At 59.6% G+C, this 25,117-nt stretch overlaps 2 protein-coding genes and 1 long non-coding RNA gene across 10 annotated transcripts in view; 1 reads left to right on the top strand and 2 right to left on the bottom strand.

The window, feature by feature from the left end:
* LTBP4 (latent transforming growth factor beta binding protein 4) overlaps positions 1 to 15,145 on the bottom strand; it is a 28,211-nt gene extending 13,066 nt beyond the window's left edge. For 2 of the 5 annotated variants that reach the window (XM_077851265.1, XM_077851260.1), the window contains exons 1-15: positions 13,104 to 13,270; positions 11,206 to 11,264; positions 10,902 to 11,040; positions 10,265 to 10,374; positions 5,315 to 5,506; positions 4,885 to 5,132; positions 4,705 to 4,807; positions 4,235 to 4,309; positions 4,011 to 4,133; positions 3,305 to 3,469; positions 2,493 to 2,639; positions 2,257 to 2,364; positions 1,543 to 1,674; positions 1,329 to 1,454; positions 428 to 553 (exon numbers count right to left, since the gene is read on the bottom strand). In XM_077851265.1, coding sequence (XP_077707391.1) covers positions 428 to 553; positions 1,329 to 1,454; positions 1,543 to 1,674; positions 2,257 to 2,364; positions 2,493 to 2,639; positions 3,305 to 3,469; positions 4,011 to 4,133; positions 4,235 to 4,309; positions 4,705 to 4,807; positions 4,885 to 5,132; positions 5,315 to 5,506; positions 10,265 to 10,374; positions 10,902 to 11,040; positions 11,206 to 11,264; positions 13,104 to 13,255 — 2,005 coding nt within the window. In that variant the 5' untranslated portion in view covers positions 13,256 to 13,270. Of the gene's footprint in view, positions 1 to 427; positions 554 to 1,328; positions 1,455 to 1,542; positions 1,675 to 2,256; positions 2,365 to 2,492; positions 2,640 to 3,304; positions 3,470 to 4,010; positions 4,134 to 4,234; positions 4,310 to 4,704; positions 4,808 to 4,884; positions 5,133 to 5,314; positions 5,507 to 8,810; positions 9,068 to 10,264; positions 10,375 to 10,901; positions 11,041 to 11,205; positions 11,265 to 13,103; positions 13,271 to 15,056 lie in introns of those variants that run through there. The other 3 variants (XM_077851282.1, XM_077851276.1, XM_077851272.1) reach the window with 2 other exon arrangements.
* LOC144285760 (uncharacterized) lies at positions 1 to 19,361 on the top strand. Of its 4 annotated transcripts, none has more exons than XR_013354005.1 (4): positions 1 to 574; positions 11,587 to 12,001; positions 16,530 to 17,028; positions 18,889 to 19,361. It is a non-coding gene; the product is annotated as an uncharacterized LOC144285760 (long non-coding RNA). The 4 variants fall into 4 exon arrangements; XR_013354008.1 differs by having other exon boundaries at positions 16,530 to 16,956; XR_013354004.1 differs by lacking the exon at positions 18,889 to 19,361 and having other exon boundaries at positions 16,530 to 17,098.
* The window catches only part of SHKBP1 (SH3KBP1 binding protein 1), an 11,702-nt gene continuing 3,681 nt past the window's right edge, over positions 17,097 to 25,117 (bottom strand). The window contains exons 10-18 of the mRNA XM_077851292.1: positions 24,390 to 24,505; positions 23,507 to 23,594; positions 23,277 to 23,393; positions 20,575 to 20,745; positions 19,444 to 19,599; positions 18,976 to 19,072; positions 17,886 to 18,064; positions 17,628 to 17,742; positions 17,097 to 17,506 (exon numbers count right to left, since the gene is read on the bottom strand). Coding sequence (XP_077707418.1) covers positions 17,281 to 17,506; positions 17,628 to 17,742; positions 17,886 to 18,064; positions 18,976 to 19,072; positions 19,444 to 19,599; positions 20,575 to 20,745; positions 23,277 to 23,393; positions 23,507 to 23,594; positions 24,390 to 24,505 — 1,265 coding nt within the window. The 3' untranslated portion in view covers positions 17,097 to 17,280. The remainder of the gene's footprint in view (positions 17,507 to 17,627; positions 17,743 to 17,885; positions 18,065 to 18,975; positions 19,073 to 19,443; positions 19,600 to 20,574; positions 20,746 to 23,276; positions 23,394 to 23,506; positions 23,595 to 24,389; positions 24,506 to 25,117) is intronic.

Here is a 25,117-nt window from a genome sequence, read left to right on the forward strand (position 1 = left end):
TCTGCCTCCCTGTCCCCATCACTCAGCCTCCTTGTCTGCCTCATTCAACACCCCCCCTTCCCCATTATTCAAACGTGCCATCCATCCCTCCACCTCCTCAATCCCTAAGCTTCCAGTTGGCCTCCTGGAACGCTAGTCCCCATCAATCGGCCTCTTTCCGCACTGTTCTCCTGTTCTCCGTAACTGACAGCTCCATCCTCCATGACTCAGCTTTTCTGTTTCCCATCACTTGGCCTCTCCATCCCCCTGTCACTCGGTCTCTACGACCATCAGGCTGTGTGTCTGGTTCTTAGAACCTGTGGCGCCCCCCCTCCTCTCCCAGCAATCAGCCTCCCCCTGCCTCATTGCTCAGTCTCTCCACCCCTCCTCACTGCCGCTTTCCCCTACTCCCCCAAACCCCTCCCCTCTGTCTCTCCCAGTTCCTCACCCTGGCAGCCGGCTCCGTGGGGAGCAGCCTGGTACCCAGCGGGGCACACGCACAGGAAGCTGCCCGGCGTGTTCTCGCACCGCCCGCGGTCACACGGCGGGGGCACGCGGTGGCACTCGTCCACGTCTGCAGGCACCAACCCGGAGGGTGAGACTGGGGCAGACACTCCCCCTCACTCCCCTCCACGCCCGCCCTCGGCGGACTCAGGGAGGATGGGAGGTGGGGAGGCGGGGGTGGAGCCAAACTCGGGCCCGGGCCAGACTGGGGCGGGAGCCAGGGGCAGTAGGAGGGCCCAGAGCGGTTAGGTTTAAGGCGTAGGCGGGAGGGCCGGAGGGAGGGCTGGAGGGCGGGCAGGTGAAAGAGGAGGACCCGACGAGGACTGGGGACTCGGCCAGGGCGGAGGCGGGGAGAGGACCGCGAGGGGGTCAATCTGGGGAGGGCAGGACCTGGGCAGGGGCAGGGCGGGAAGGGCAGCTACGCGGACCGAACAAAAGGAAGGCAGGAGCAAGGGAAGGGGCGGTGCGGGGTGAGGACGGGGCTCGGGCGCGGCGGGGCGGGATCTGGGGTCGCGCGCGGTCAGGTGAGAGGTCGCGGCCTGGGTAGGACCGTAGGACCCGGGCGGTGCCTGGGGAGCGCGGGAGCCGGTCCCGAATACGGAGGAGGCGGGGCCAGGGGAGGAGCGGAGCCGAGCGCGGGCCGAGAGCAGCCGGGCGGTGGTGCAGCGGGGACGCGCCCCGACGGGAGGCGCTGGCGGGCGCGGCAGAGACAGTGGTGGGGCCGAAGGGAGAGCGGGAGCAGGTCTCGGGGCGGGAGCAGGGGCGCGGGGAAGCTGGGGGGGGGGGCTGCTGGAGCCGGACCGGGGCAGGGGTGGGGCCCGCAGCTGCGGGGCCGGACTTCTCACCCAGGCACTCCGAAGCCCGCAGGCCCGCTCGGAAGCCCTGGCCGCACACGCAACGGAAGCTTCCCGGCGTGTTTTCACAGCGCCCGGGGGCACAGGGCGGGGGCACGCGGCGACATTCGTCCACGTCTGAGGGCACGGAGGGGGCCGGTCAGGAGGTGACTGGCAAAGCCCCCCCGACCGCCCCGCCTCCGCCCACCCCCTCTGCCAGGCTCACCGATGCAGTGTGTGCCCTGCGGGCTGAGTCGGAAGCCAGAGTCGCACGCGCAGGTGTAGCCACTGGGCCGTGGGATGCAGCGTCCCGGGCCGCAGACCTGGGGACTGCGCTGACACACGCCCGCAGAAGGACCTGGGGGGTCCAGACAGCCAGGGTTCCCCCATCTCTGAATCCTCTGTCCCTTTCATCCCAGTACAATCCCCTCTGCCTAAGACACCCTTATGGATGTCCCCCACCCCCCAGCCCAGTCTGATCCTCCTTTCCTTTATTCTGGGATGTACTCATCAGATGCTCCACCTGAATTCCCTTTATGGCCACCCCAAAGTCTCTACTTCTGATTATTTTGCTCTCCAACCATCTGCCCGAGATATAGTCTTAGTATCCTCTGCATGAAAATTGTCTAACTTTAACTGTGCACTTACTAAGTGGCAGAGTCTTCAGAGATGGTTCGACGAATCCTCACAATGATCCTCATTTTACAAATGAGGAAACTGAGGTTCAGAGAGGTTAAATGACTTGCCCAATTGACAGAGAACTTGAACCCAGGCCTCCTGACATCAGCTCCTAATGTTACCCAACACTTGGCTCTCCAAACTTTTCTCTCTTCCCACTCATTCCTTAACATCCCTATCCTGGAATCTTCACCTTGGAGCTACCTCCTAGAATCCCCACCTGTAATACCTCCACCAATGCCCATGATTCCCTCTACTGCACCTGATTCAGAGATCTCAGGACCAGACCAGGCAGGGATGCTGGGCAGGGGAAGCTCAGGGCCCGGCCTGGGCTCAGGTGGGGGTTCTGGACGATGGGTGGGCAGAAAGCCTGGCAAAGAAGAGGTATCAGTGAACAGAGACCTGGATTTGGGTGTCCCCCCTCCTCTCTCCTCTTTTCCTTATAAGGCTAGGCCAGCCCCTTGGAGATGACATATCCTCCTCCAGAAGCCAGCTCACCTGTGGGTGGCCTAGGGGTGGAGGGTGGAGCCCGGTGGCTGAGGGACACTCGGGGTGGCTCCTGGCCCAGGGGCCTGGTGTTGTAGCGGAGGTCAGAGGCTGAGTAGTGGTAGCCAGGGCCAGCAGGGCAGATCTCTCGAAAACCCTCTGGGAACGAGAAAGGGAGGGAGAGAAGCAGAGAGAATGAGAGAAAGCAGGAGGCAATGAGAGAAGAGGAGTCTAGAATCTGGCTTTGACTGGGGAGCAGGGCTTGACTTTGGGTGTGGGTCAGAGGTTTGGGTTGGACTCTGGCTTGAGGTAGTACCCCGGCCAAAGAATGGGCTAAAGGCTAAGGGGGGGACCAAGGGTGTTTTTCCTAATTTGGGTAGGGATAAGGATAGGGACAGGCGTTGAGGGTGGGTGTGGTTTAGTCTGTTGAAGGGTCTAGTGTTAGGCAGAAGTTGGACTGCCAGGGAAGTGTCTCAGGAAAGGGGGGCATCTGGGGTGGTGCCCAAGAAGGAGCCTAAGCTGAAGGCAGGGTCTCAGGAACTCCAGACTTGGCCAAAGCTGGGAGACAAGATTGGGCAGGCAGCGTCTCTCAAGGGCTAGCGGTAGTCAAGGCGGATGGCGACTCAGGGGGTGTGTCTCGGTGGGCGTGGCCAAAGGTGGGGTGGGCCGGGCCGGAGGCGGCCTGAGCGTCTCGGGCTGGGGGCGTGGCCAAGGCTAGGGCCCAGTCTGGTTTGAGGGCCTGGAGTCCCGCGGCCCGGGGGCGGGGCCTAGAGCGGGCGCCGCGGCAGTCGAGTCTAGAGATAGACCAGGCAGGGGGCGCTCACCTGAGCCGAAGGGTGGGCAGAGCTGGCAGCCTCGACCCCAGGCTTTGCCCACGCGGCTACAGCAGCAGATCTGCTTGGTGATGTTGCGCAAAATGGGCAGCGAGCAGCCACCGTCGCGGAGCACGCGGAAGCAGGGCCCTTTGGCTTCTGAGATCACGTGCTGGGCTGGGGGTGGGGGAGTCGATTATTCAGGGCGGCCTTGGGAGTGTGACGGAACTAGGGGGTCTGGGAGACCGGAGGATGGTCCCGGGGCGGGGCGGGGGGGGGTCTTGGTGGGTGTAAAAGCCATTCGGAAGAGGTCGGAGAGGGTCTGAAGGAGAGGTGAGGGGTCTGGAGGTCTGAGAAAGGTTTGGGGCCTGAGAAGGGAATGAGAGAATTCTGGGAAGGATCTTAGGGTCTGCAGAAGGTCTGGTGGTCGAGGGAGTTGAAGAGATTCGGGGGTCTGAGAAGAGTTGAAGAAAGAAGATCTGAAGGGATAAAGATCTAAAAGTTTGAAGCGTTCTAAGAGGGACCGAAGCAGGACTAGGGAGTCTGAGGGTGTGTCAGTCTGAGACGTTCTGAGGGGGGTCTAATAAGAGTGATGGGGGGAAATCTGGGAGGATCTGGGGAGTCTTAGGGAATTAAGGCCCAGGGATGCTCTGGAATGGGCCTGAGGGCTGGGGGCGCAGACGCGGGATCCAGCCTCGGCCCCCTCCCAATGGCTCACAGATGCAGCTGCTGCGGGAGGAGTCGTGCAGGAAGCCGTCGGGGCACACGCAGGTGTACCCGCCGTGCGTGTTCGCACACTCCCCGTGCTGGCAACGTCCGCCGGTCGCGCATTCATCCACATCTGTGAGGAACGCAGTGGTCTCAGGGGCGTCAGGGATGAGCTCTCTGCCAGCCCAGCGGGCAAAGCCAAGCGAGCCCTTCCCACTCCTGCCACCCCCTCACCTTGGCAGGACCCATTAACCCTTTCAAAGCCGGTTGGACACGGTCCATCTGGGGTCCCTACTCGGTCGGAAATCCCTGCAGAGAGAAGAGAGGGGTGGGCCAGGGGCGGGCGGAGCGGACAATAGATGGGTGGGGACAAAAGAGGGATGGGAGAGATTAAAAGATGTTGGGTGTGGCTTGAGTGCAGGAGGAACCTTAGGCGGTGGGAGAGAAGGCAAAGTGGGAGGTTCCGGAAACGCACGAGTACGGTCTGGGCGTAATGGTGGGGTGAGAACAGAGTAGCCAAGTCCGAAAGTAGAGTGGGCGGTCCCAGAGCGGCATGGATAGCTCCAGAGTGGAAATGATCCCCACAACGGGGTAGGTGTGGCTAGAACCTGCGAACACGGTTGGTCTACGGGCCGGGTACCAGGAGCCACGGGGTTATCACCTCTCCCCAGCTCCGAGCACCTCAGGGACGTCCTGGGGCTTACCCAGGTGCTCCGAACAGGACTGACAGTCGTGCACGCCCCAGGCCAAGCCTGCCCCTCGGCAGCACACCTCCTGAGTCCGGAGCCCGGGCAGCGGGGACGCACACTGCGGAGAAGCGTTGGGTGAGCGCGCCCCCGCGTGGTGGCACGCTCCGGGGCCCCTCCCCACCCGCCTCGACTCACTTCGCCTCCGCGCAGCTCCCGAAAGCAGTAACCGAAGCCGGAGGCATCCGAATAGCTGTCCTCGCGCGGCGCGCTCTGGGCCAGCACGGTGTAGGGCGCCGCCGCCTCCGCCCGCGCCGCCGCCTCCGCCCGCGCCACCGCCGCGGCGTCCGCCTCCTCCCAGGAGCCCGACACGCGCTCCACCTGGTGCACCACCACGGACGCCTCCTGCGGGTGCTCCACGTGGACGCTCACCATGGACGCCACGCCTGGAGGGAGGCACGGCAGGGCAGAGGCGTGTCTACACGGGTCCTTACGGACTGGGACTAGGAATGGGGGAAGGGCGCACGGGAGAAGGGTACCCAGGGGAAGGCAGGAAAGATGAGGGTCGGAGAAACAGCGAGATAGTGGAAAGATGGGTCAGAGGGGACCCCGGCCGCACTCTCCTCACCGTGCTCGTCGTCGCGGTGGTTGGCCAGTGGCATGGTGTACACCGAGCGGGTGAGGCCTGGCATGGCCGGGGCCGGTGGCCGGGCGCCCGAGGAATGCAGCTGGCAGAACTTGCCAGCGAAGTCCGGGGGACAGAGGCAGCGGTCAGGCTTCACGCACACCCCGCCGTTGTGACAGATCAAGGGACACAGGACTGGGGGGAGAGAGAGGCTAGCTCAGACCCTAACGTTATACAAGTATCGCCTCCCTGTAAGTCGCTCCGCCTTGAGCCGTCTTGTGTCACCCCCGCCAACCCTGGACACCTGCATTGGCAGGGTCCTGTCGTACAGCCCTCCGGTATAGCTCCGCCCCCTGGGTCCGCTCACTACGCCCTCGGGCTCTTCATTCACTTTCAGGTCGCTCCGCCCTTCCTCCCCGTCCCACTTCGAGGCCGAGTCCAGGCGTTCCAGCCCCACCCCGACGGCGCTGTCTCCGCCCATTGGCTCAGCCCGACCACTCTAGCTCTTTCCTTAGCATCTAGCCCCGCCCATCTATCATCTGGCTGGGTCGCATGCTGTTCTAGCTACGCAGACCCGGCGCTGGTCTCTTCCATGGACTAAATCGACATTTTGCCCCCCGCCCCGCCCCGGGCACCACTCCCCTCTCCCAGCTCTGTCTCTTTACCGTTCTAGGTACACGCACATCCCCGTCTGGCCGGGTCCGCGACACTCAAGCTCTGCCCCCTAGTTGTGCGTCCCCCTGCTGAGGTCCTCGCGCACGGTACCCTCTATCCGCCGGATTCTAAACCTCGCCTGTCAAGGTGTTTAACCTGCGCCTTTAGCCCCGCCCACCTTCCTTCCCTCACGCGGATCCCCCCCCCCCCCCGGCGGGCGCTCCTCCGGCCCCACCTCCTTGGCTCTCCGGGTGCCCTGGCTCCACCCACCGCGCTTTGTCTCCGCCCACCTCCGCTCCGGCTCCGGCTGCGGAGCTCCAGCCCTGCCTTCCCGCCTCCTGTAGCCCCGGGGCGGGGCCGCGACGGGAACGCGCCTCCTCTCCCCGCTGCGCGCCCTCGCTGGGCCCCCGGCCACCTCTGGGCGGGGCACTGCCAGCTGTGCGGCGGGGTAAACAAAGAGAGGGGTGCGGCGGGGGTAGGGCGGCGGCTCCGCATTCCGGACCCTTGGGGAGCCCCGAGCCCTCTGAGCCAAAGAAGGCCGGACGTATCCTGCGAGGGCACCCCCTCCCTCTCTCCCCCGGGGCTGCAGGGAACAGCTGGAGACAGCTGTGCGGAGGGGAGGAAGGGGGCAGGAGGCTGGGGCCGTCCAGGAAGGCGTGTGTGGGATTCTGAGCCACACACTGGAGAGAGGGAAAGCATAGAGGGAGCCCCTTCAGTTTAGAAGGGTGAAGGGACTGGACTCCTGGAAGGAGATCACATAGAGTGCAGTACTCTGGGATTCAAAGACGGCTCAAGGTTTCTAGAATGGAAAGAGAGCCTAGCTCACAGGAAACCGAAGCTCCCTTTCAACAGAAGTCTGCTAAATTATTTTGGGGAGAGTTACCTAGAAAACAGGACTCTAGTGCCTTCTAGGGGACAGCTAGATTGAAGGTGCTGAGAACAGGGCTTAGGTGGAGAAATGGGTTTCCCTGGGAGTCCCCAGCACACAAGAGCCTCAATCCTCTGGGAAGATTCTAGGATACTGTGGATCCCCGTCCCCTCCCAGCTAAGGGATTAGGTGCTCGAGTCTTTGGATTAATGGCTACGTAGGGGGAGCACAGTGTCTGGAGAGTCTTCTTGTGAGAATCAGCTGATCAAGACCAACTCTGGGCTTCTCTGAAGATAGATAAATCAGAAGTTCCTGGGGAGGGGGTCAGCTGGAAAAGCAAGGCTTGGAAAGACAGGAATCAGGAATCTGATGGCACTCAGTTGGAAATATAAGAGAATGGTAGTCTTTTGTGGAAAGAGAATTCAGCTAGGGAGGGGAGTTATCACTATATAGGGTTTGTAATCTGGGGTTTCTCTGGAAAGTAGGGAGGAGTAGCTGAGGGACAATACTACAGAGTTCTCTGGTGAGGGGCACAGTTTGGGGGGATTACATCAGAAGAATGGGAGGGAACTTCACTGGAGGGGCTGGTCTCTGGAGTCTGTTGATAGGGGTGGGGAGGAGGCTTAGGGTCTGATGGCTGAGATTCTGGGCTCCCCTACTTAGGGGAGTCAGGCCAGGACTCCAGAGTGTCCTAATAAGGGTCCTTAATTGAGTAGCAGGAGAGGCTTAACTAGGAGTCAGGATTCCAAAATAGGAAGGGTCTCTGCCGGCGGTCAGGGTAATCCAGCTAGGTCTCAGGGCATTTCTCAGCCTCCACGGGCATTTCTCCACCTTCTCTCGGTCTGACTGCCGGCCCCCCACCCAGCTCCCTTGGGGCTCCCACACCCGCGACGGATCGCTACTTGGGCACAGCCAACTCCATGCCCCACGCCTCTGGATGAATAAGGAGCTGAGGACATCGGGGTCCTGCCGGGGTCAACCCTCCTCCACAGTCCCCTCCTGTGCCTCCAGGGGCTTGGCACCCGCCTGGGCACGGCGCCTGGCACGGGCGCGTTGGGGCTGGGCCGGGAGGGAGTGTAGGAAGGAGGGAGGGAGGGGAGGAGAGAGGGAGTGGCAGCGGGCGGGGGCTCAGGCGGGAGATGAGCTCACGCCGGCCAGGGCTGGATTGGCTGGGGGCCAGGCTGGGCGAGTTCTCAGAGCCAGGGGCCCCCACTCCCCACTCCAGAGGGCCTCTGGGGTTGGGGGCAGGTAGGCCCCGACCCGGAGGGCCCGCCCATCCCTGCACCCTGGGGCCAACAGGTGGCCCACCCTCCCCACCTCACCTGAGCCCGCGGGGGGCTCCCTACTGCAGGGGTGCCTGGTGCGCACCCTCCTGTACCCTCGGCCCCCAGGGGGCGCCCCTCCCCCTAGGCCTCCTATGTGGATTTCTCTCCCACGTGCGACCTTTGCAACTCAGGGGCCTGCAGAGACCCTCCTAGGGACCCCTTCCCGCTCAGCTCTTGGGATCCACTTTTCTCACCCCAATCCCCCTCCTCACAGGCACTCTCATCCTGGGCTTTCCTAATCCCTCCCACCCAAGATACAGAAACTGGGACACCCCTCGGGGCCCTGAAAGTCTCCCTTGGTCTCCAGGGACTCCTTACAATCTCAGAATTGGGGTCCCCTTCGCCAGAGCTCCCGGTCCCTCCACTCTGGTATCTCCCACTTGGACTCAGAGGCATGAAAGCCGGCCCCAATCCCCTCACGTGGGACGCCACAGGTCACTGAGAAGCCTCGTCGCTTGCAAAATCGGGGCCCTCAGGACTCAACCCCCAAAGCCAGGAATTGAAGTCCCCCTGCCTTAAATACCCCAGGGATTCCCCAGCACTCCTGCACACCGCATCTGGGCTCCCTCTCCCCGGGGGACTGTCTCTCCCGTCCCCGGGGACCCTCCTCCCCCGGGGAGCCCCTCCCTCGGGACCACCACCCCGCACTCACAGGCGCGGAAGCCGGGTCCCCCCGGGGCCGCCCCGCCGGGCGCGCCGCTGTCCACGCTGGTGGCGTTGCGGGGCGCGCAGGTCGGGGTACAGCGGGAGCCGGTTGGCCCATGGACGCAGCGCAGGCCGCACACGGCCGGGGTGAAGCGCACGCGGAGGCGCTCTCGGGGCCGGCCCAGCACGGGCTGCGGCCCGAGCAGCGCCAGCAGCACCAATAGCGACACCCGCGCGCCGCCCGCCATGGCTGCAGCGCCGCGCTCCGCCGCGCCGCCGCCCCAGCCCGCCCGAGGGGCCCGGCCGCGCCCGCCCGCCTGCGGGGGAGGGCGGCCGCGCCCCCGCTCAGGCCCCCCCTCCCCACCACTCCCTCCCCGGCGGCCGCGCGGGGGCGCGTGGGGCTGGGCGCGCAGCCAGAGGCGCGCAGGCTGGGCGCTAGACTCGCAGGGGGGAGGGGGGCGCCCCGTCTGCCCCCGCCTCGCACCAACAAGTGAATGGGGCCCGCAGGGGAGCAGCGGGGAAGGGAACAGGTGGGGGCGGGCCGGTTTCCCCCCAGACGGGGCTGACTCCATAAAGAGGAAAGAGGAGTGGGGGCCACATTTGGGGAGGCCGGTAAAGGCTGATTCTCCACCGCCCTAGACACAGAAAGAGGCTTCGTCTGGATAGGGGGCTGTCATGCACATCTGGGCGGCCAGGTGGCACATCTGGGGGAGAGAAGGGTCGGTGCACCTGGGCCCATGAAGGAATTGGGGGTCTGAATGTGGGCAGGACGCTGGGGCGGGGGCACAATTGGGGATGCAGTCACATCTGGCCAGGACCCCCCACACCTGGTAGGAGAAGTCAGAATTGGATAAGAGCAAACGGCGGATTGAGGCTGTGGGCGGGGGTCCTCACATCTGGCCGGATGCCCACATCTGGAAGACTTTAGGGAGAAGGGGACACATCTGGGCTGAAGGCCACAGCAGGAGGGGGACTTTAGAGGGTGGTGGAGACTAGGGGGTGTGCTAACCCAGGGGCCGGGAGCTGGAGTGGGAGGAGGGCAGGGGGAGGGTCGGGGAAGCAGGGGGAGGCCTTTGGCTCCCAGCCGCCCCGCAATTTTGGGCATTCGGTGACCGGGCAGGCGCCAACCCGCACAATCGCTTTTGTTGTCTGGGCTAGTTCGGCTGCGCTCTCTGCCGGGACAGCGCCCCCCTCTTCGGCCGCAGGGAGCCCGGACGCCTGGCTTCCCGGCCACACCCCCGCGGGTCAGCGCCTCTGGCCGGCGTCTGGCCCTGTCCCGGGCTCACCTCTCGCGGCCGGACGCCAGGGTCCCTAGAGGGTCCGTGTCCTGAGGGGCTGGGGGGTGGGCTGAACTACAACGGGGGGCAGCTAGGCGGCGGCTGGACCGTGGGAACCAGACGGCTTTATCTGGCCCGGAACCCACCCCCTGCCCCCCGGCAGAGGAAAGGCGGATGTTCTTACCCCGGGTCTGGCCGGCAGGGGCGCGCTGTGGGGGCCTCCTCCTCAGCAGTGCCCGGCCCCCCGGCCCGCGGGGCCGCCTGCGTCTCAGCAGAGCTCGGGCCTCCTGCAGCCTGGGGAGCAGAGGACCGAGGAGACAAACGCGGTTAGACGGACGCCCCCTCCCCCCACGCCCACCGCAGCTAGAAGGGCCCTTCCCTGCCAGGGGATCTCCCGGTAGCAGCTCTCCCAACACCCCCTCCCTCCTCCCAATCCCTTTCCGGGGGCCAGACCTTGAGGGTTCTTCACAGGCTTGGGAGAAACAGAGACAAAGATGGGGGAGAAACAGATGAGGAAGGGAGAGAAAGAGAAAAAGAGAGACACAGAGGACTAGAGACAGGTAATGATGGGAGAAACAGACAGAAATGGCAAAGAACAAATACAGGGAGGGGACATGGAGAGAGGGCAGAGAGATGGAGACGGAAAAGCCAGAGGATGGGATAGGCATGCAAAGGAGACGTAGAAACAGAGATAGAAGTTGAGAGACACAGATAGATAGAGAAGAAGGGAGGAGACGCAGGGAGCAGAGAGAAAGGTGTGCGGGACGGAGGCAGAGCTGGGAGCTCCTGCGCGTCTGGTAGGGGAGGGATCGCACACTCACGTCAGTGGCTGCCAGTTGAGGGACACCTGTCTCTTCCTCACACTGGGGCTGGGGCTCGGCACCACCAGGGGCACTGAGGTCAGGCACTGCTGTGGGCCGGCACACTTTTCGGGCGGGCAGCTCTCGACCCTGCAGGAGGCTTCGGAGACAGCCAGGGACTAAGTGGAGAAGGAAGGGACTGAGTCTGTCTTTCCACCAAGTGCATCTGGCATTCCAGCTGGGATGAGGCGTGAGGAAGGGAGCCCGACCCCTCTGCTCTTACCCTCTCTCACTCCCTACCCGTACCCCACCTAGAAGAACCCACCTCTGAAGCAGCGACTTCTCCTGGGCGATCGGCCTGGGCAGCACCGACAAACAGCAAGACTATAAACAGGGGTGGAAGTCACTCAGGCCCCTAGCCCCCTAGGACTCCCCAAAGAGGGCAATGGGGGATAGGGGTGGGAGAGCCAAGAGAAGGCTTGGGAGCACTCGAAATGGATGTTTGATCAATCGGAGGCGCTAAGCTGGATGCCTCAGTTTCCCCATCTAAACAGTGAGAGGCAAATTGGCTTAGACTCTCTGGGGATGAAGGTCACAGCAACCCTACTTTTATTTATTTACTGGTGTTTAGTGGTAAAGTCTTATTGGTAAGGGCATCTTAAAGTCTTTCTTTAAACGGTTTTTTTTTTTTTTTTTTTTTTTAAAGACGCAAAGAGGATTTCTAAGCGCATTTCCAAGCCCCGACTGTCTGGGAATCTAGAACCCGCCCTCCCCGCACGTCCCTGTCCTTGACTCAGCCGTCATCCCGAGCGTGGCCGGCAGGTGGCGCCACTTCCACAGGCCTCAGCAGCTGGGGAGGGAGGTCCTCTTTTGACTGTGGGTCCAGCAGGGTGCTGAGGTGGAGGGGGATACCGAAGGAGCCACAGCCCAGAACTGGGAATCCCAAGGCCTGAGGTCTAGCCCGTTCCTGCCCTTCCACGCGCTGCGTCCTGGAGCCAGCATCTCCTGGTCTTTGGGCCTCAGTTCCCCGCCTGACCAGGAGGAAGGAGTCGTTCTTCGAGAAATCTCCGCGCCCAGAGGGTCTCAGATTCTGGAGAGCGGAGTCCTCAGCTCCAGCGCAAGTGCGTCGCAACGAGGGGGCCCCCCAGACAAATCCATTATCCGCAGGCTAAGGGGGGCGAGGGACGAGGACGCGCGCTCTGGCCCCGAGAGAAGGGCAGTGGGGAGATGCTGCGGAGGGGACGTCGGGCGCCTGGACTCTTTCCAGACGGGTGGGGCCCAGTGGGAGGGGAGGCTGCCCGGATGGGAGCCCCCGGGACCCCCGATCTTACCGTATTCCCTCCCGCCTTTTCTCCGGGTTAACCCCTTCCCGGCCCCGCCCCCGGCGCGGCTCGGGTTACTAAACGCATTCGCAGAGACCGAGGCGGGAGCGGAGCCCGGGGCCTTTGTAACGGAGCGCTGGGCCGCGGGGGGGGGGGGGGGTGCTGGGCAGACTGCTTCCTTGGAACTCGTCACCCGCAGACAGGAAGGGTAGCTATAACCCCCCAAATCTATAGGAAATTTGGGATCTCTTGCCGCGAAATCACTGGTCCTTCATTCAAGCCTGGAATCCTAATTCTAGGAAACCAGAGCATCCTCAGCCCTCATGAAATCTGAGGAACCCCCCGCCCCCGCACAACCCCCTGCAAGCCCCTCCGCCATCAAGCCCGAAGTCCACGTCTTCCTTAGTCATTAGGAAAATCCAAGTGTCCCTTTTAATTCATCCAGGCCTATTCCCAAACCCTAGAAAACCAGGACGTCTCAGCCCCACCATAGAATCCCTTCGTAACCTCCGATACTCCTCCTCCTTAAGCACCCAAGAAGCTTGGGAACCCCATCCCAGCTGGAGGGCCCCACCCATCTATCAGCGTAGGAAAACTCAAAGCCCCATCCCCATATAGGCTGGGACCTTTCTCCCAAAAAAAACCCTAGAATTCCCTGCGGCCATGGTATCCATCTACCACACCGGCGGCGAATCCCTCGCCTCAAAATTTCAGGACTCCCCGGATTCTAACCCCTGCAAAAATAGAGGGTCCTAGTAAACCCGAGGGCTCTGGCTCTTCCATCCCTACCCCGAAGCACTGGGTTCGTATTCCCCTAAACCCGCGAGTCCTTGTCCTTCCGGGCCACCAGGCTTACTGGGTGGAGGGGGCACAGGGAAGAAGGGGTCGCAGCGGGGCTTACCCGGCCCGGCGGCCCGGGATCCCCGCGACCTCGACGGCCTCGCTGGGGCCGGGGCTGGGGCTGGGGCTGGCAGCGGAGGCGGCGGCTGCGAAGAGCGGCAGCAGCAGCACCAGCAGAAGGGGGCGGCGGCCGCTGGGGCCAGGCCGCCGCATCGTGTCCGGCGTGGAGTCCCGCTCCAGGCGGGCGGTGTGTCCAGCGGGTCCGGCTCGGCGCGGCCCCGCCTCCCGCCCCCGCCCGAGGCCGACTCATTTTCTCCACAGTCCTAGCGGCTGCGAACTTCCCGCCAATCAGAGCCCGGCGCCGCCAGGGGGCGCTGCCCGCGCGGCCAATCGGAAGGCGGCAGGGGAGGGGCTAGAGGGACAGGTGCCGGGCGGGGGGCGCCGGGGCCTGGAGGTCTCGGTGCCGGCGGGTAGATCGGGGAGTCGGGGACCGACGTGGGAAGGAGACGCCGGAGGGTGGAGGTGCTGGGACCCCTCCCGCGGCTGGGAAGGATGCGTAGGCAGCGGGCAGGGTCCCCTGAACTGGACTCTCACAGGCCTCATCCCTTGCTCACCGTTGTGGGAGAATTTGATTAGAATTTGCTGCCCAACTGGTGTAAACGCTGGAAGCCTCTAGAGGTATCCACTTCTCACGCAAGAGACTCAGGACTCTGGGGGAGGAGCGCTAATCCTACAGTAAGCCCCAGGTCTGGCACCTCTAAGGCCCCAGGCGTTAGAGGGCCTCTAACGTCCCAAAGGATTTCCCCTTCTCGAGGGCCTATGCTTCAGGGGTTCCGGGTCCAACTAGCAAAAGTTTGCTCCTCAGAAGGCTGTAGCCTCTGACCCACAGATTTTGCTCCCGGCGGGGGGGGGGTTCTCAAAGAGCTGTTCTCACACTCCTCTCCATCCACTGCTGCCCCTGGAGCTTACCAGACTCCCCTTCCCTAGCCAGAATCGTTAAAGATTCCCAACAGCACCCCTCCACTGACAGTTACAGACTCTCTCTTTAGGGAATTCCAGTCCCCTCCCTGCGTAGGGCCCTCTACCATCCTTCGGGAGCGCCAAGCCACGGGGGAGGCCCCCTTAGGGGGTCACCTGCACTCTTTAGGGAGTTCCAGACTCCTAAAACCATATCCTGCCCCCTCTCCCATTGCACTTCTCCCAAAGTCACCGCCCCCTGAGCTTCAGAACTGGCTTCCTACTTGCACGATTCTCTGAGTTTCAGGTCACTCGCCTTTCCACAGCGAACGCCGGTCCAGACCCCTACTTAGGATCCCAAGCCCCAGCCCTTTCACGCTAGCCCGGCCTCCAGGTTCCAGGCCCCACCCCTTTCATGTTCGCCCCGCCTCTGGGGTTTCAAGCCCCACCCCTTTGTGTTCGCCCCGCCTCCGGGTTCCAGGCCCCATCCCTGGAGGCAGAGTGAGGGATCTCAAGACTTCCAGTTCTGGATCCTTAGCTCCGCCCTCAGCAAATCACAGGCTCCACCCCCACAGGATACTAAGCCACCTGCCCCGACCATAGGGCCCCACCCTAGGCTAAGAATATCAACCGATCCAGCTTCATCCTCGTCCCCTACTCCTGCGCTTTCTTCCCGTGGAGGGTGTGCAGGGTGGATGGGCGACCCCTTCAGCCTCCCCCGTTACAGAGAGGCATCATCGGGTAACTCACACAGCCACACTCACACTATTACTGCCACCTCCAGCAATCCACGCCTCCCTCCCACACTGACACCTAGAATCTGGGCCCACCCACCACCCAGGGACATGCAGCCCCTTAGAGCAGTAACGATGACACTCAAGCCCCACTCACGGGCATTCGTGGGCTGTCCTAGCTTGATGATATGGAGTGCCTGCTGCCCACTGAATGTGCTCTGTATCCCTGTTTTTGTGAGGCCCCCCGCAACCCGGTTTACATGGCCCTGCAGGACAGCGTGTCCTGACACCCCCATCCCTACCCCCATTGCCCTCCTCCTCACCTCCTACCCTGTGGCTGGAGCATTTGCTGGGGGCGCTGCCGAAATTTCTCCTTTCTGCCAGGGATCCGGGGCATCTTCAATGCTCGTTGCTAGGCAACAGCCTCTGGCTCACCACTACAACTTCCGGGGATGGTATCGGCTTCCCATCCCCCTTCACTTTGGAGTCCCCAGCTCCCAATTTCTCCCCATCAGTGCCAGTATCTTCCAGGGTCGTTTCTATGTCATCTTTTGGATCCTGTTCTGATCTCAACCCTTCAGAATCCCTCAGAGTTCTAGAGCTGTGGCATTCTGGAAGCTTCCTCCCATCCTGTGCTCACACACAGGGTATTACCACCAGTATTAACAAACAGACAAATCTCTTTAGTGTTCCAGATTTTCTGACATTCTCTCAGTTCCAGAATCACCAGCATTCCAATAACACAAGTGTTCTGGATTCCCTGGCAAGGAAAAACTATCTCAATATTTTAGATCTGTGAGAATTATAAAACATCCCACATTCTAGATTCCCAGACATCCCAGACACCCCCTCCTATGTTCTAGACTTCCTTTTTTTTAAATATTTATTTTATTTATTTATGATAGACATAGAGAGAGAGAGAGGCAGAGGAGGAGGGAGAAGCAGGCTCCAGGCCGGGAGCCCAACGCGGGACTCGATCCGGGGACTCCAGGATTGCGCCCTGGGCCAAAGGCAGGCGCCAAACCGCTGAGCCACCCAGGGATCCCCTGTTCTAGACTTCCTAACATTCAAATATCCCCCGGGTTCTGAATGTCCTAGCATGTAGAAATATTTCCAGGGCTTGAGATTCATAGGTATTCCAGAACACTCATGTTTTAGGATCCCTTATCTCCCAATTATGTTCTGGATTCTCTGACAATCCAGACCCCCGGCCATTATGGATTTCTTGGAATGCAAGCAAACCCTCTAGTGATCTAGAGGAGCTGACACCCCAGAATACCCTATGCTCTAGATATTCTAGTACTTCAGATTGCTTTCTGTGTCCTGTAATTCTCAGCATTCCAGAATTTCTGGCATGCAAAATATTCCTACTAATGTAGAGTCACATATATTCTAGAACACTCCTCTGTTCTAGAATCATTGACTTCCAGGCCCTTTTGTCAAGAAACTTCTGCAGTCTGGATTATTTGAAATGCAAAGAACCTTAATGTCATCCATCCAGTAGCATTCTGGAATGGTTCTGTGTTCTAGATTCCCTAACATTCTGGACCCCTTTCCACTATGTTAGAAACCCTGGCATTCCGGAAACCCTGGAATTCTCAAATGAACAGATTCTAAGACCCCTTGTTTTTAGTCTGGCCCTCTTTCTCTCCTCTTCATTGGCCCAAGGAAAAGACAGAAAGGGATGAGACTGGGCAGCCAGGGATGTAGGCAAGGTGTTTGGCATGGTGAAGTTTAGGGTACAAATGTTAAGGATGTGGTGATCACAGAGCCAACATCTGTGTCTCTGTTGACAGGTAGCCATTCATCCCTGCTTGTGGTAACAGTACCCTGATTCGCCTTCCAGAAACTCCTCCAGTCTGTCAACATGGGGCTGATTTCACCTCCTGGCGTGTGAGGGCAGGTGACCCTTGGAACAGTGGAAGGCCTCCATCACATGCGCTACAGTGATTGGTTCAGGGGACAGCCATCTGACTAAATTCAAGCCACTAAGAATCAGTCATGTGATTTTTATTATTATTATTATTATTTTTTGCTGCTGCTGCTGCTAGAGAAAGAGAAAAAAAAAGAAGTTGCTAAGGAGGTACCTGGAGTCATCTTGGCACCCAGAAGGGAAAACCTGACTGAGAATGATGCATCCCAGAGGCGGGCAAACCCAGAAGATGGAAAGACATTCTGGAAGAGTTTTTGAATCCCTGGATCCAACTATCCCTGAAGCCAGGGGTAAATCATTCCGTTCCCCTTCTTTGCTTGAACCGAGAGCCAGATGTTCCTGAATCTACAGCCAGACATCTGGTTGGTCCCCACATCTTTCCTACCCTTTCCCTGGGGGTCCCCCGAAACCTCTAAGAATGTCAGCAAGGTGTTGGCAGTGAGAACTTTATTAGGGGAGGGTGACTTTGGTTCCACAAGAGGGGACAGTGGGGGCCTAGTAACAGTGACCACTCCAAGGAGGCCCTGGCCCTGAATCCGGGGCTCTGACAGGAAGCAGGGAGGCACCAGAGACCCCCAGGACCTGGGTATCCAAAGGCACCATGGCAGTTATGTTCAGAAGGAAGTTTCATTGAGCTTCACCTTGGGGGGCACGAGGGGAGCTCCGAGACCCGTGGGGGGCCGAGGGGCTGGTGTCGGCGGCCGAAGGGGCTCTGGCCCACCCCGCACCAGTTCCTGGCAGCGTTCCACGAAGCTGCCTCCCCCGCGGCGCCGGGCCTCAGCCTGTGGGGGGCTCGGGCTCCCACGCCGGCCAGCCAGGGAGGTGTTGCTGGAGTGAAGACTAGGAGGGGTGATGGGGGTCGGTGTGGGTCATCCCGGGCAGGCGAGCAGCACCCCCAGCCCCGCAACCACATCCTGCCCCCTCTCCCATTGCACAGAGGGGGAAGTGGAGTTGTGCCTACCTGGTGAGGGAAGTGCGGGGAGAGGGACTGGGGAGGGAGCCCCTGGAGGAAGACAGGGGGGCCAGATCACACTGCTCCAGCTGCTCCATCAGCTCTTCCTCTGTCAGGCCACCGGCTGGGGGGCGAGGAAGGGGGTCAGGGGGTCAAGACGAGGATCACTGGGCAAGGGACTGGGGGGGGCAGGGGGACAGATGAAGGGCGCAGAGGGCAGGGGCAGGGGTTGGGGGCAGGGGGGACCCCGAGGCGGGCAGGGCGTACCGGGGGCCTGGCCGAGGCCGTCCATGGCGGTGGTCAGGTCCCACATGGCCAGGCTGCCGTTGGCCTGGCCGGTGAGCAGGTAACGCCGTGGCCGCGAGCCGAGCCGCCGGGAGCCCTCGCACTCCAGCACCGTGAACGCCGTGGTGGGGGAGCCGTCCACGGAGCGCACGGAGCACACCCTGAGACCGAGGGGAGCCGGGTCACCCCAACACCCTTCCCGGGCCGCAGACCCCACAGCCATGGCTTTGGGTCCTGCCGCTGCAACCACCACCACAGGCTTCCCTCTCCTGCCCCAGGGCACGCTCCTGCCCGGCACCCCGCAACATGTCCCCAGTGGGATGCTCCCCCACATCTGCTGTCCCCTGGTCCCGGCTCAGGGAAGGCCTGGCTCAGGGAAGGCCTGTGTGTGTCATCCTGGGCACCTCCCCTCAGCCTCTGGTGGGGTCTCTCCCAGGGACACCCCAACCCCCACCCCCAGCCTCCTCCCTGGGCTCTTGGACTCCTGTCCAACTCCAGGTCCAGCTCCCACAGTGGCCACGGCCCCCCAGCAGGCTCAGGGGATCTCAGTGCTTCCCACAATCACGTGATCGACCGACAGGCCCCGCCCCCCACTGATGCCCTAGCCAGTGCTCCAAGCCCCAGACCATGGGCGCTTCACTGATGTCCTATTTGGTCATTTCCAACCTTGGGAACCTCGGGGGGGGGGGGGGTCCCTCCTCAAGAAAATCCTCAGAGGCCTGCAGCCAGCCTCTCCGCTAGGCCCCCACAGGTGCCTGTGTCCTCACCCCCTGGCACCAATGCCTGTGCCCATGCCTCCTGCCCCACCTTGGGGCCTGACCACCCTGGGATCCAGCATGGGCATCTGGGGTTTCTCCAGCTTCACTGCCACCCCCATGTGTCATCCCTTTGATTCCTTGGGGCACCAAACCTAGGATCCTCATGCTCCTTCCTAGCCTTTGCTCCTTCCAATGGCCCTTGGCTAGGACCCTCTTTTGGCCTCCAGGACATGACCCAGCTGGTATCGTGCCTTCTTCCTCTGACCACTGCCACCCCCCACCTTGGCCCCCCTGCTGGATGGGACCGTCCTCACCGCTGACCAGTGGATGAAAGGCGTACAAAGAGCTGGCTGGCGCTTGGCACCACCTTCTGAATGAACACTTGCTGGTCATCCCGCTCGCCGTATGGGCCTGGGCCAGGACAGTGTTGGGGGTGGGAGTCAGGGCCACCTGGGTAGCCTGCGACTCTGGGCCCCAAGGCTCTGCCTCCTTCCCCACGGATGAATCCCTCTCAGGACCCTACGTCCCCATTCCCAGGTTTCTGGAATTGGGCGAGCTCCAAGAAGATTGGGGGTCAGCCACCGGTCAGCGGAGTTCAGGGATGTGGGGTGGGGGTCCTGGGTCAGGTGGCAGTCAGAGGAATTGATGGGGTAACAGAATTCAATGGTGGGGTGGGGCAGCTGGGAGTGAATGGACGTCAAGGAGGTCAGCTGGGTGGGTCGGGTGAAGGGCCAGGGGTCAGGCAGGGTGCATGGGGCAGGGGTCCAGGGGCTAGTAGGCACCGATGTCGTTGCCAGCGCTGCAGCCACCATGCCCATCGGCCGATTCCAGTGCCAGGATCTTGAAGGAGGCGAGCGGGGTGGAGCCGGGCTGGGTGGAAATCATGCCTCGGAAGCGAGTCACGGACCACGTGCGCACATGGTTGTTGTCGGCACAGACTGAGGAGCACATGGGCAGCAGCAGGTCAGGCCAGCCGCAGCATCCCCACTGCCCAACCCTCCTGAGCCCCACGATGACCCCTGCAAAGGTGGCAGGATTCAGGCCCCTCTGAATTCTTCCCTTTCAGACAATTTCGCTCTTCCCCAGAACTCGACATGGTTAAAAACCCTACTGGCTCTGCCTCCAAAATCATTTCAGGGCCTTATTCCACCCAACCCTGTCACGGTCCCCACCCTGGTCCTGCCTGTCATCACCTCCTATCTAGACTCCCTGCTCCCATCCTGCCCCCTCAGTCTATCCCCACACACAGCCAGAGGGATCCTGTGCACACCTGTGTCAGGTCAAGGCCCTCCTCGGCTCACAGCACTCCTTCCTGAGATTCCATCCCAATCAGGGTCAAGGACAGAATCTTCTGTGTGGCTTACAAAGTTCCACGCTCTCCCTTGCCCACCCTACTCCAGGGGTGGGCACCAATCATCCTCCCTGCTCAGAGCCTTTGCAATGCCTGTTCTGTCTGCTGGAAGGCTTGTCCCCACCATGCTGCACTGCTCATTCCTTCATTTCAGTTCAAAGCTCTTTCCCCAGTGACCCCACCACTCTCTAGCCGCTCACACAGCTCTGTGTTTATCCATGGTCTTCATCATGCCTCTTGGTGACTTCTATTCTGATTTATTTCTCATCTGCCATCCCCAGCAGAACACCAGCTCCACAGGGGTAGGGACTTGGCCTGTCTTGTCCATCACCTTACCCCCTGTGCTGGGCACACAGTAGGTGCTCAGTCGATGCTTGCAGAACTGATAAATCGCTCACTCTTGGCTGGATGGGTCCCCTTACAGCATTCTCCCACTTCTGCAATTACCGCCCAGGTTAAAATTCTCTCCCCAGGGGACACCCTCATGCCTCGGTCCCACGTTCCCATCTGGGTCATCGTCCTGTAGGGAGACAGGCAGCTGGGGCAGCACAGCGAGGCCCACCTGAGATGAGGTGCTTCTCCGAGAGCATGATCTTGGTGACGGGGCTGCGGTGCACGGTGAAGGTCTGGAAGAGCTGGGGCCCCGAGCCCACGGTCTCGGGGTGCTGCACGATGACCCGCACGCCCCCTGAGCTGGTGCCATAGGCAATCTCAATCCAGTTCCCACTGTCACCTAGGGAGGGGCCAAGGATGAAGAGATGGACAGATCAGGGGCACCCAGGTGGCTCAGTGGTTGAGCATCTGCCTTCGGCTCAAGGTGTGATCCGGGGTCCTGGGATTGAGTCCCGCATTGGGCTTTCCGCAGGGAGCCTGCTTCTCCCTCTGCCTCTCTGTGTCTCATGAATAAATAAAATCTTAAAAAAAATTAAACTACATTCCTTTTTAAAAAACATTTTATTTATTTATTCATAGAGACACAGAGAAAGAGAGAGAGAGGCAGAGACACAGGCAGAGGGAGAAGGAGGCTCCCTGCAGGGAGCCTGATGTGGGACTCGATCTGCTCCCCGGTCTCCAGGATCACGCCCTGGACTGAAGGCGGCGCTAAACCGCTGAGCCATCCGGGTTGCCCTAAACTACATTCCTTAAAAAAGAAAAAAGAAAAGAGAGAGGGACAGATCGGAGAGAGAGAAACAGAGACAGAAAATAAGACTGAGAGAGAGAGAAAGCAGTAATAAGACAGAGGACAGAGACAAAAAAAAAAAATAATAATAGAAAAACAGGGAGGCAAAGGGAGCCAAGAAACTGGATCTCTGCAAGGATATAATGACAGACAGACATAGAGGGAGGTGGGATGACAGAGCAAAAGGCTGAAACACATGAAGACATATGAACACACGACAAGATAAGAAAATGTAACCCCCCACCCCAAAAAGAAGAAAGAAAATGTAACCCGCATCTAAGGGACTTCTCACCCTCGCCAACCTTCCAGAGCGGGGGAAAAATTGTTTTGCAACTGTCAGAAACTTAATGGGCCATCTTAAGGAATGTGGGTAGGTAAAGCATGGTTTTCATAGTTTGTACAGTGGTTCAAAGCAGTGGGTTAGGGTTGTGCACAGCAAAACAGAAGGACACGAAACTGAGGGCAGGGTGGGCACAAGTAAGGGGATAATTGACATATACGCCCAGGACCATTTGTGTGCATTCATTTTGTAAGGACAGGGACAAATACAGAGAGAAATGGTAAACATGACAGCGTGGTGGTGGGGAGGGGTAGGGGTGGGGGTAAGAGAGGAATAACTATATGAAATCAGCAAGGGGCCTTCCGTGGAGGAAAGGTGAAGAGAGGTGTGAGGGTAGGTATGTTACTTAATTCACGGCTGCTGGGAGAAAACTGTACCCTGAGCCTTACCTCACACCATACATAAAAGGTAATGTGAAAAGCGGCAGAGATGTACAAATAAAAGCTAAAACTGGGATCCCTGGGTGGCGCAGCGGTTTGGCGCCTGCCTTTGGCCCAGGGCGCGATCCTGGAGACCCGGGATCGAATCCCACATCGGGCTCCCGGTGCATGGAGCCTGCTTCTCCCTCTGCCTGTCTCTCTTTCTCTCCCTCTCTCTCTGACTATCATAAAAAAAAAAAAAAAAAAGCTAAAACTGCAAAGCCTCTAGGAGAAAGCACAGGGCAAATCATTGCAACCTGGGAGTAGGCAAGGACATCTTAAGATCTAGAAAGCACTAACCATTAAAAAAAAAAAAAAAAAAAGGAAAGAAAAAAGAGAAAAGAAAAAATAAACTTAAAAAAGAGCCATTATGCTCAGTGAAAAAGCCAGACACAAAATGCCAAGTATTATTATGGCCCCATTTACGTGAAGTGTCCAGAATTGGCAAATCCCCAGAGACAGAAAGTAGATTAGGTTTCCAGGGGTTGTCAGAAGAGAGAATAGGGTATGATGGCTAACGAGTTCAGGGTTCCTTTTTAGGGCGATAAAAATCCTGTTCTGGAACTACACAGTAGTGATGGTTGTGCAATCTTGTGAGTTTCCTAAAAATCACTGAATTGTATGTTTTGGTTTTTTTTTTGAATTGTATGTTTTAAAACAGTGAATGCTCTGGTATGTGAATTACACCTCAGTAAAAACAAACAGGGGGATCCCTGTGTGGCTCAGCGGTTTAGCGCCTGCCTTTGGCCCAGGGCGTGATCCTGGAGACCCGGGATCGAGTCCCACATCGGGCTGCCTGCATGGAGCCTGCTTCTCCCTCTGCCTGTGTCTCTGCCTCTCTCTCTCTCTCTCTCTCTGTGTGTCTCATGAATAAATAAATAACATAATAAAAAAAGATTTGCTCATTAAATTTAAAATACATTTATAAAAAACAAACAAACAGAGGAGCCTATTTCTCTGCATTTAAAGTCAAGAAACCAAATTAAAAAACTGTCCCAAGCGGAAAAAGGACACACTCTCTTTGTTTTACAAGCCTGCAAGCATCATGCCCTAAATGCAGAGGTGGAAAAGAAACAAAAAGGTGACCAGCTAGTGGCCAATTCTGCCCCTGGCTGGAGAGGCCTGCCACAGCGCAGACCCTGGAACAGTGCTCACACACAAGGGGGGGCCCAGTGTTTGTTGAATGACTAAATGAGAGTTGAACCCCCTCTCCCCCATTGCCGCCACTAAATGTCACTAGGTCAAGCTACACGAATGGCGAGTGGCAGGGAGCCCCACTGGGGGCTGGGGCTGATGCAGCATCAGGGTAGCCGGTCACAGCTTACTGGTCTTGGGGGTGAGGTAGACACTGAGGGCGGTGACCCCATCCTCTGCTGGGTCCCGGTAGAGCTCGCTGACAAGGAGATCATTGTCCTTCATGCGCAGGGGAAACTTCTGGACATCTGCGATGGGTGGGGAGGGTAAAGCGGGCTTGTTCTAGGCCTCTAGCCTTTCCCCATGGCTCCCATTTCCTGGGGGAGGTTCTCGGGCTCAAGGGGTGCCAGGGGCTGCTCACCCACATAGTAGATGGAGCCGTTGTCACAGCCCAGGAGAAGGAAGGAGCCCGCCGCATCGTAGCTGGTGATGGGCTGCACCTCCTGGACCTGGGGGCCGGCGGGACGGGCTGTGGTAGGGGCAGGACCCTGCGTCCGCCTCAGCAGCTCCCCTCAGGGCCTCCCCAGCAGCCCCAACTCCAGAACCCACCCGGGGTTTCTAGGCCTACTTCTCCAGCCTTGCCTGCTCCAGGCCTATCTCTACCTGTGTCTCTCCATCTTAGGAAATCTCAGGGTCAGCGGTTCTGTTTCTCGGCCTCTCTTTTGAGTCTGGATTTCTAGCTGTTTCTCTTCACCTCTGTCTGCCTCTCTGCATCCCTGCATGCACCACCACCTTTCGGCCTGGCCTCTGTCTCTACCCATCCTTCCCTCGGTGCCCCCATCCTGACTTCCTCTGTTCCTATTTGTCTGTTTCCCTCCACCCCTGCCTGACTCTCCCAAATGCACTTTGCAGGAGGAAGCAACACTGCAGATATATGTTTCTTCCCATTTTGGACATGGCCCAGGAGGGTGGAGGGGGAACGACAGACATCTGCGTGTTTCTCTCTGGGTTTCAGCCTCCTATAGCAGCTCCACTCACCCTCTCCCCCGTCCAGTGCCTAGAGAATCCTCTCTTGTCCTTTGCAGGCCCACACCTTTCCTGCCAGCTCAGCAGCCCCCAGCTCAGCAGACCTTCCAGAAGGTGTCCCTGATCTGATGTCCTTAGGCCTTTATAACCGCAGCGCCCCAAGAGGGATCTGGCCCAGTGCTAGCTAGGGTCTCTGGCTTTGGCCAGAGGGTGGGGCAGAGAGGAAGCCCCCCTGGGACACCTGGGAAAGAAGGAGCTAGGCTGGCCAGCGCTCTGACCTGCCAGTGCTTGGTGACGGCGTTCCAGACCCCGATGCGCCCCGTGTGGCTTGTGGCGATGAGCTGGTTCCCAACGAAGAAGAGGGCCTCCACGGGCACCCCCAGATGGAAGACTCCTGCAGAGAGCGAGGAGAACTCAGCCAGGACCCCACTTCATGGGGCAGAAGAGAGGTGGCAGGAAGAACTCCAAGGGCCAGAGGATTCATTCAGTTGGGCCGTAAAATCTTTACAGGATAGAGGAATCCAGGAGGAATTACAGAGGATTACGTGGCTCAGATTCCAGATGGGGTGTGGGACTCCAGTAGAGATTTTCAAGGCAAACAGAGATTTCTAATGGGAATACAGATTCTAACAGGTTTTGGGATTCTACTGGCAGGGAGATCTAACAGGGCAGGGAATTCTGATGGAGGGGAGAATCGTTATGTGGGTGGATTTTTCTACAAGCCAAAGAATCTAACAGGATACGGAATTCTAAAGGGTTGGAACATCTTAATAATGCAAAGAATCTTCAAAAGTGTGAGAACTGTATATAGGGTGGGTTACTTTAACAGACCAAGGAATTCCAATGGGGTAGAGAATTCCAACAGACAACAGGGTTGAAGCATCATTCTAAAGGGCAGAAGGGGGCAGCCCTGGTGGCCCAGTGGTTTGGCGCCACCTTTGGCCGGGGGTGTGATCCTGGAGACCCTGGATTGAGTCCCACATCAGGATCCCTGCATGGAGCCTGT

This window comes from Canis aureus, chromosome 1, assembly GCF_053574225.1.
Source record: "Canis aureus isolate CA01 chromosome 1, VMU_Caureus_v.1.0, whole genome shotgun sequence".
In the NCBI taxonomy this organism is placed as follows: domain Eukaryota; kingdom Metazoa; phylum Chordata; class Mammalia; order Carnivora; family Canidae; genus Canis; species Canis aureus.